This window comes from Entelurus aequoreus, linkage group LG14 (genome assembly GCF_033978785.1).
Source record: "Entelurus aequoreus isolate RoL-2023_Sb linkage group LG14, RoL_Eaeq_v1.1, whole genome shotgun sequence".
NCBI lineage: Eukaryota > Metazoa > Chordata > Actinopteri > Syngnathiformes > Syngnathidae > Entelurus > Entelurus aequoreus.
In genome coordinates this window covers 38802166-38812165 of record NC_084744.1, presented here as the reverse complement: position 1 = coordinate 38812165, position 10000 = coordinate 38802166, and the positions used below count along the sequence as shown (strand labels likewise).

At 45.0% G+C, this 10000-nt stretch overlaps 1 protein-coding gene across 2 annotated transcripts in view; it reads left to right on the top strand.

The window, feature by feature from the left end:
- Positions 1-10000, top strand: part of stk39 (serine threonine kinase 39) — a 75382-nt gene that overhangs the window by 13959 nt on the left and 51423 nt on the right. For both annotated transcript variants that reach the window (XM_062069841.1, XM_062069842.1), the window contains exons 8-10: positions 1914-2047; positions 3380-3428; positions 4913-4978. In XM_062069841.1, the coding sequence (XP_061925825.1) occupies positions 1914-2047; positions 3380-3428; positions 4913-4978 (249 nt within the window). The remainder of the gene's footprint in view (positions 1-1913; positions 2048-3379; positions 3429-4912; positions 4979-10000) is intronic.

Sequence of the window (10000 nt, the reverse complement as noted above, 5' to 3'; positions counted from 1 at the left end):
GGTTTGGACTTGGGGCTAGTCGACCCACATGGCACAAAGCAACATCAGCCCAGAGGAGAAAGCTGGTGGTTGATCAGGTTCGACAACAAGAGGAGGCAGACAGATGTGCAACAGCAGTGGCACAGTCCAAACAGGGACAGTGGACTAGCTGGGAAAACCTGGAGCATCGTAAGCTCACATGGAAGGATCTTTGGGAAATGGAAGGGAGCCAAATCAGCTTCATCATCAGAGCCACCTACGATGTTCTTCCCACACCCAAGAACTTAAACCAATGGTTTGGAGAAGATCCTTCTTGTGCACTCTGTCAAACCCCTGCAACACTCCGTCACATCCTCACTGGCTGCAAAATCAGTTTGTCTCAAGGCCGCTACACCTGGAGGCACAACCAGGTCTTGAGACAGCTGGCGATCACCCTGGAGGAAAAGAGAAATAACAACAAGGCCCTCCCTCCCCCAATCCCTAGTCACTCAATCACCACTCAGTTTGTAAGAGCAGGACAACTCCCACCAAAACCATCTGCAAGAGTGGAGGCAACCCTTCTGGACTCTGCCCGGGACTGGAAAATGCAGGTTGACTTGGACCACAAACTCATCTTCCCGCCTGAAATCATTACAACCAGCTTCAGGCCGGACCTGGTCTTGTGGTCAACCTCCCAGAAGACTGTGTTCATTGTTGAACTAACTGTACCATGGGAAGCAGCAGTTGGTGAAGCATATGAGCGCAAACAACTGAGGTATGCGGACATAGCAGCCGAGGCAGAGCAGCGCGGCTGGCGTGCCCGAGTGCTTCCAGTTGAAGTCGGGTGCAGAGGCTTCGTTGCTACGTCCACAACCAAGCTCCTCAAAGGAATGGGATTGAGAGGTCAGGCCTTCCGGCGGGCTGTCAAATCGCTGTCGGATGCTGCTGAACAAAGTAGCAGATGGATATGGTTCAAGAGAAAGGACCCAAACTGGGCTGCTAAATGACATCTAGGGGTAAAGGCAGAGGGGGGCACACCTGGGACGCCAGATGTCGCCGTTGAGCCCTCCGGAGGTGTCGTGGGCCTATCAACGAAACACCAGTGAAGGAGGGTGCCCACCTGAAGACCCCAGTGAAGCTTTTTCCCCTAACCCCCCACACCCCACTCAACACTAACTGCTGATTAATCTGAGGGATTGTACTATCTAGTCCTATGAGCTCAACTATATATATATATATATATATATATATATATATATATATATATATATATATATATATATATATATATATATATATATATACTACCGTTCAAAAGTTTGGGGTCACCCAAACAATTTTGTGGAATAGCCTACATTTCTAAGAACAAGAATAGACTGTAGAGTTTCAGATGAAAGTTTTCTTTTTCTGGCCATTTTGAGCGTTTAATTGACCCCACAAATGTGATGCTCCAGAAACTCAATCTGCTCAAAGGAAGGTCAGTTTTGTAGCTTCTGTAACAAGCTAAACTGTTTTCAGATGTGTGAACATGATTGCACAAGGGTTTTCTAATCATCAATTAGCCTTCTGAGCCAATGAGCAAACACATTGTACCATTAGAACACTGGAGTGATAGTTGCTGGAAATGGGCCTCTATACACCTATGTAGATATTGCACCAAAAACCAGACATTTGCAGCTAGAATAGTCCTTTACCACATTAGCAATGTATAGAGTGTATTTCTTTAAAGTTAAGACTAGTTTAAAGTTATCTTCATTGAAAAGTACAGTGCTTTTCCTTAAAAAATAAGGACATTTCAATGTGACCCCAAACCTTTGAACGGTAGTGTGTATATATATATATATGTATATGTATATATATATGTATATGTATATATATATATATGTGTATATGTGTGTGTATATATATTTATATATATATATATATATATTTTACATGTTGTCCCTTGTCTCTAGGTCTTAATGTTGACACTACAGAATGATCCACCCACTCTGGAGACTGGTGTCGAGGACAAGGAAATGCTAAAAAAGTACGGCAAATCATTTAGGAAGCTAATAACTCTGTGCCTTCAGAAGGAACCTGCCAAAAGGTTAGTTTCACTTTCAGTTTGTTTGGTAATAATGTTTGATTTAAAAAAATGCCCTGGTTAAAGGAGAACTGCGTTTATTTTAGAATATGACCTATTGCAATCAAGTGACCAAAGTCACGTCTTGGTGAAGATTTATGATCGTTAATTTTTAGCTCTATTTTTTTAATGCCTGGCTGGCGATGGACTGATACACCTTCCACCATCCACTTCTAGCTCACATCCACATTATGGACACCCCTGGCTTATTGTTTACAATCCCTATGATAAACAAGTAGACAAAAGTTGTATTTTATTTTATTTTTGTTGCAGTCTAACATTTAAAAATCGTCCCTTTCTGGGTGGGTTGCATTGCAGCTAATGGGAGCAATCAATTCTACCTCTAAATCATTTTAAAAATGCATTAAAAAACCGCCAACAATACTCCATTTATGTTCCGTAATCTGTACAATAACCAAGCTGTAGCGACATTGTTATTGTAAGAGCGAACACGCAGGAACTCTTTTTCCAGCGGAGTAACACATCGGCATGCTTCGGTATTAGCCGTAAAAGCTAGCTATGGCAAGAGATAAGCTGGCTTCTACGTCAGCAGTCAAATCGCGTTTGAGTTTGTAGTGCACAACACAATGAGATAGGACAGCAGTCTGTACTGAGTGAAAAACATGAACAATCATATTATAGTATCTGTAAAGTATTAGCCCACATTTCATATTCTGTTTGTACACAGCTATGCACTGTAGTTGTTATAACACGTATGACGTGCTGCATGTATCATAATCAATATTAAAGTGACTCACTCAATGGACAGTTGTGCGTTTGGTCAAGCTGACTCTGGACGTAATTTTGGCTAAATACTCCATTTATGTCAAAATAGCATGTCTCCAAGTTCCACATTGACAGAATCAAAGTCACGCCGACCTCACTCTCTGGGCTTCTGTCTGCGCCAACGTTTCACCTTCTCTTTGTGTTCGCTTCCAGAAGCAATAGTTCATCCTCCGTATATTCAGCTTCAAAAAGATAAGGTTGTGAATCCTCATTTGTCTAAAAATAGTCCTCTTCATTGTCTGTTACCAAGTCTGTCATGATTAGAAAACTCTCGTGTTTGTGTCCAGAAGTAGGAACCCACATTTGTTGCCGGAAGTCGCAAGTTTGCTGCTATGGAAACAGAAATAAATGCACTGGGGAAATCAGCTCCGGTAATGCTTAAAATGACCACAATATAGTAAATATTGTACATATTGTTATGAAAGTGTCTGTTTCTAAAAAAAGTGCAGTTCCCCTTTAAGGCCCACCTTATTGTGAATTATTTTCTAAACATTGTCTTCTTCTTTTCAGGCCCACAGCTGCAGAACTCTTGAAAAGTAAATTATTTCAAAAGGCTAAGGTATTTATTTCTTCTCCTCAAAACATGTTTACGGTTCCTCTTTGTTGAATCTTTTATGGTATGCTTGCGACTATGTGCTCTATGGAGAACATCCATGCCAGAGGTGTCAAACTCCTTTTCGTTGAAGGCCACATTGCAGTTATGGCTGCCTTTAGAGGGTAGCGATCAATATATACAGTACATGCCAAAAGTTTGGACACACCTTCTCCTCATTCAATGTGTTTTCTTTATTTTCATGACTATTTACATTGTAGATTGTCACATCAAAACTATGAATGAACACATGTGGGGTTATGTACTTAACAAAAAAAGGTGAAATAACTGAAAACATGTTTTGTATTCTAGCTTCTTCAAAATAGCCACCCTTTGCACTGATTACTGCTTTGCACACTTTTGGCATTCTCTCGAACTTCAAGGGGAAGTCACCTGAAAGGGTTTTCACTTCACAGGTGTCATAGTTTTGATGCCTTCAGTGACAATCTACAATGTAAATAGTCATGAAAAATAAAGAAAACACATTGAAATGAGAAGGTGTGTCCAAACTTTTGGCCTGTATGTATAAATGTTTAATTGCTTCATAATGTTACACACTTGCATTTGATTACTATGGATAACTTGCTTTCAATGCTTTAAAATTACAGTGCTCGGAAATATCCTGTTACATGACTAGGTATTGCAATTTAAAAAATATGCAGTTGCATTTAGTATTTTTTTCTGTCAAAATTAAAAGAACAAGAACATTTGGTAAGAGAGAATTAAGTGGTTTATTGACGCACACTATTCCCAGGCTTTAGCGGGCCACTTAAAATTATGTGGCAGACCAGATTTGGGCCCAGAGCCTTGAGTTTGTTACCTGTGATCTATGCTAATTAATAATTAGTTGTTTACATTGTGCTATAGACTTCACGCCATTATCCTCTAACTCGGTGGTCCCTAACCTTTTTGTAACTGCGGACCGGTCAACGCTTGAAAATTTGTCCCACGGACCAGTGAGTGGCGGGATGTTTTTTTTTTTTGTCATAAAAAAATACAATTATGTGTGCTTACGGACTGTACCCCTGCAGACTGTATTGATCTATATTGATATATAATGTAGGAACCAGAAATATTAATAACAGAAAGAAACAACCCTTTTGTGTGAATGAGTGTAAATGGGGGAGGGAGGTTTTTTGGGTTGGTGCACTAATTGTAAGTGTATCGTGTGTTTTTTATGTTGATTTAATAAAAATAAAAATATATATACATATATATGTATTTTTTTAATATATTTTTTTATTTCTTGTGCGGCCCGGTACCAATCGATCCACGGACCGGTAGCGGGCCGCGGCCCGGTGGTTGGGGACCACTGCTCTAACTCATACAGTATTTTCCTGTATTTACGCCTAACAACATATATTCTTATTCAATCTTTGCATACATTTTTTGTGTCATTAATTTAGTAACTAACACAACCAATAATCAATGATACATTTCTCATTATACAGAACAGAGAATATTTGGTGGAAAAGCTTTTGTGCCGTGCACCAAAAATCTCCCAGAGAGCAAAGAAGGTATGTTGACACTCGCACTTCCCTGTAAAACAACTGTGTTATTGACTAAACACAACACATAAAGTGTAAGTAACTGGGATTGAGTGGAGTCCCTCCATCACAATGTTGCATTTACAGTCAACATGAGTGATTCATTCTGGCTTTCTGCAACACCTGAGACACTTTGCGCCCAAACTGTTTTGTCGATAGAGTGAAAATACGGGCGGGCTTCTGTCGCAAGAGTCACGTGGGGTAAATGTACTGACACCTTTTTGGCCCCGCTGTATCCCTGTACATAAGAAATTAAAACACTTAGCTACAACAATCAAACCTCTGCTTGCCTGATTGCTCACTTCTTTGACCAGCACTGCTTTCTGGGATATTGAGCAGTTTTTTTTAGGAATCGTGTCACTTAATTAATTATTGGCAAGGCAATTTGTGTGAGGCAGAGTGGGTGAGTGCAAGGATGGAAATTCACTGACACGGTCAGGAGTAAATGGAGGGCATGGTGGATAGCACGGTTGCTACGGTGGGTAACGTGCATATTACCCACACACCAGGGTGTCAATAAAGGGGACGCAACCACTGATACTACTGCATAACAAAAACGTTGGTAGTGGGGTAAACACATGAAAGCGTCTTCTGTTTTGCATATGGATTTTCATTGTGTCACAATTAATTTCCTACATACATAAGTTTAGCAATTTATCAATTCTGTGAGTCTCTTTGTCTGTCTGTCTGTGTGTGTTGATATGTGTGTGTGTGTGTGTGTGTTAGTCCTGGGTATGACTCAAAACTGCATCCGGTGATGAGGCTTCAGTTCTGGAGTTTTGGGGAAGGTGGAGTTACCCCTCAGTCATCATTACTCCCAGGTCCACCCTGACCCGGGGTGGTAGTACCTGTCAGGGTCCCAGCTATGGGTTAAAATAGCTTGCAGAGACCGCCTCAAAAGTCTCTGCCTCATTGACCAGTGCCTACTGGCTAACCACTTGGTTATAGGCTACGGGAGAAAACCCCTAACGAAAAATCTGTGGCGAGGACCCGCATTAGGCAGTCACCAACAGACCGGTGCTCTGGCAGTCCTCTGCAACACCATGCGGCAGAAGGTCGTCATGAGCTTTTCATGCCACTGGAGGACACCACATGGGGCCAAGACAAAACAGTGCGGGTAGAGACTGCACACTTCTACCACCACTTAAATCAATTCACTGCGCAGGTGTTTTGCTCCTCCTCAGCACTACCCCCAACCTCCCCGCCCTCAAGTCCTGCGGCGATGGGGAAGGGTGGCTGGTACAGGTCAAGGATGTGACTGGCAGTACCTAGCCCAACCCTGCACGTAGGCGGCGTGCGAGTGAAGGTCGCTGTGGCATGGGATGGAACAGCATGCCTCCCCGGCAGCTTCGCACGTGACTGAGCAGCACCGCTCTGCTCACCCTGAAATGGGAAGGGCCTAGAAAAGGTGGCCTAAAAATGGTCTGTTCCTCATCGCCCGGGCAGCCTACCGCAGCTGCCGGGCCATCCCTTTATGCGGTCGAAAACAATCGTACAAGAGAAACAAAATTCCCTTCACAATAGCGTCATGGAACGTCCGCACACTTTTGGATGTGCGTGATCTCTCCTGCCGCCCGCAGCGAAGAACAGCACTCGTTGCGCATGAACTAAACCGATACGGCATTGACATAGCCGCCCTGAGCGAAACCCGCTTACATGGGGAAGACTCAATTACGGAGACGGGAGAAGGCTACACTTTCTTCTGGAAGGGTCATCCAGAAGGCTCCCGTCGTCTACATGGAGTGGGTTTTGCCGCCAGGACAAGCCTTCTTCACAATATCCCAGAGTCTCCAGTGGGTATAAGCGAAAGGCTCATGACGTGGCGTGTACCACTCACCAAAAATCGCCATGTCACCCTTATCAGCGCCTACGCCCCAACCCTGGATGCAGACCTCGAGAGCAAGGACACATTCTATGCCTCACTAAACTCCGCCATTGAGGAAACGCCTCCCACCGACAAGCTCATACTCCTCAGGGATTTTAACGCGAGGGTGGGCTCTGACAGTGGGCTCTGGACCGGAACACTTGGTCAGCACGGGGTTGGTAGGCTTAATGATAATGGGCTTCGCCTCCTTATACTCTGCTCTGAACATCAGTTGATCATCACCAACACCCTGTTCCAGCTCAAGGATAAATTCAAGACCTCCTGGCAACATCCTCGCTCCAAACATTGGCACCTCCTCGACTATATTATCACCCGTCGTAGAGACAGGAAGGAGGTCCTAATCTCCAGAGCGATGCGTGGAGCGGACTGCTGGACTGACCATCGAATGATCAGAGCCAAATTTCAGATGGAAGTCCGCCCCCAACTGAAGAAAACATCACGAAACAAGAGACTCAACTGTGAAGCACTCAAATCCAAGCACTCTGTAGACCAGCTCAGAGCACAGCTTGCAGATTATTTGTCTGCAATCCCTGATACCCACCTGGACCCTGACATCAACACCTGCTGGAACTCCCTAAGAACTGCCATCCATCAGGCAGCAGAGGAGTCCCTTGGGTACACCAGGCGTAAACATCAGGACTGGTTTGACAACAGTGCACTGGATATCCATAAACTTCTCCAGGCAAAACACAAAGCCCATGCTGCTTACCTGGCCAACCCACAATCCATCACACTAAAGACTCGACTCTCCTCCATAAGAGCCGAAGTCCAGCGTATCCTCAGAGCCATGGAAAATGACTGGTGGATCAAGAAAGCCAGCGAGATCCAACTTTATGCTGACACAAACAATTCCCATGGATTTTATGATGCCGTCAAATCCATATATGGTCCACAGAGAAAAAACCTAACCCCAGTCAGATCGGCAGACGGAGTCACCCTCTATAAGGACACACCCCAGATCCTAAATAGATGGGCTGAACATTTCAACACTCTCCTTAACTCCGAAAATCCCTCTGACCAGGACATTTTCACCAATTTCCCAACCACTCCCCCTGTCGACCACCTGGACTCCCCGCCTACCTTTGCTGAGGTCCTAAAAGCCATCAAGGGCCTAAAAAACAACAAAAGCCCAGGCCCTGACGGTATCCCAGCTGAGGTGCTGAAGTTTGGTGGCTATCTCCTCACCCGCCGGCTTCACCAATTGGTTGATTCCATCTGGTCCTCTGAAGCCATCCCCCAGGAATGGAAAGATGCTGTTATAATAACCATCTTTAAGAGGAAAGGTGACAAAGCCGACTGTGTAAACAGCAGAGGAATTTCCCTGCTCTCGGTTGCTGGGAAAGTTCTTGCTCTCTCGTTTAGTTACTCACATCTCTGAGAACATCCTGCCTGAATCACAGTGTGGATTCAGAAGAGATCGCAGTACTACTGACATGATCTTTGTAGCCAGGCAGGTACAAGAAAAGTGCCGGGAACACCACCGGGATCTGTACATCGCCTTCATCGACCTGTCCAAGGCATTTGACACTGTAAACCGGAATCTCCCCTGGGACTTACTGGGAAGGCTGGGGATTCCGCCAAAGTTCCTCAACATCCTGAGACAACTACACGATGGAATGCGAGCCTGTGTCCGCATTGGAGGCCAGCAATCCCCCTCTTTTAATGTGAAAGTTGTGGTCAGGCAGGGATGTATCCTAGCCCCTGTCATATTCAACCTCTTTCTCTCAGCAGTCACCCTCCTCACACACAAAGCTCTGGGAACCACAGATGGCATCCACATACAGTTCCGGCTGGACGGCAGTCTCTTCAACATCCGGCGCCTCCAGGCCTTCACTGAAATTACAAAACAACAGATCGTAGAACTTCAGTATGCTGACGATTGTGCTCTCCTTGCCCACACGCCAGAATCTCTACAACGTGCACTTAATGTGGTCTCATCCACATACAGTGCCTTAGGACTCAAGGTCAACATTTCAAAAACACAGATCATTGCGCAACACTCTACCCACCAGTCAGAAGTGCCTGTCTTCAACATTGATGGTCAGCAGCTCACCATCGTTCCACATTTCACCTACCTCGGAAGTGTCCTATCCCCCACCTGTAACATCGATAATGTCATCCAGGTCTGTGTTGGTTTAGCGTCTGCTGCCTTCGGTAGACTCAAAACCAGGGTCTTCCTGAACAGAAACCTGATAGTTTCCACCAAAGCAGCTGTTTACAAAGCAGTTTGTCTGTCCACACTGCTATACGGCTCGGAAGCCTGGACCCCTTACCAAAGGCACGTCAGAATCCTGGAGAGATACCACATCCGCTGCCTGCAACGGATCCTGGGTCTGACCTGGGAGGACAGAGTCCCACATGTGGATATTTATGACCGGACCCAAACACCCAGCATCCAAGTGTTCCTTGCGCAAAGACATCTGCGCTGGGTGGGGCATGTAATCCGCATGCCCGCCCAGAGGCTCCCCCGACAGATCCTCTACGGCCAACTCCAGGAAGGCTGTAGGTCTCCTGGGGGTCAGCGGAAACGCTACAAGGACCACATAAAAACCCTCCTGAAGCGCTGTGTTATCCAGCCTTCCGCACTGGAAGTCTTGGCTGCTGTTCGCCACACCTGGCGCAACTGCAGTCACGCCGGCATTGCTCATCTCCAGGAGCAGACCACTGAGAGGAGAAAACAACAACGTTTACAGCGACATCAGCACGCTGCAGGTGCCCCCATCTCAAGCGTGGACTACATCTGCCCCACATGTGGCAAACCATGTGGGTCGCGCATTGGCCTGCACAGCCACATGCAATGGCATATACGAAACCCCCCTCAATAACCCATTACTGGAGCAACGTCATCATCGTAATCGATGGACAGCCAAAGAGAGAGAGAGAGAGTGTGTGTGTATGTATATGGAGATATACCTGTATATGTATGTATGTATGTGCTGTGTGCGTGCACATGTATGTACGTATATACATACATATACTTGTATGTTTGTATATGTATGTATGAATGTATATGTTTGTGTGTGTGTGTATATATGTATATGTATGTATGTATGTGTATATATGTATGTATGGATGTGTATATATTTATATGTATGTATGTATGTGTA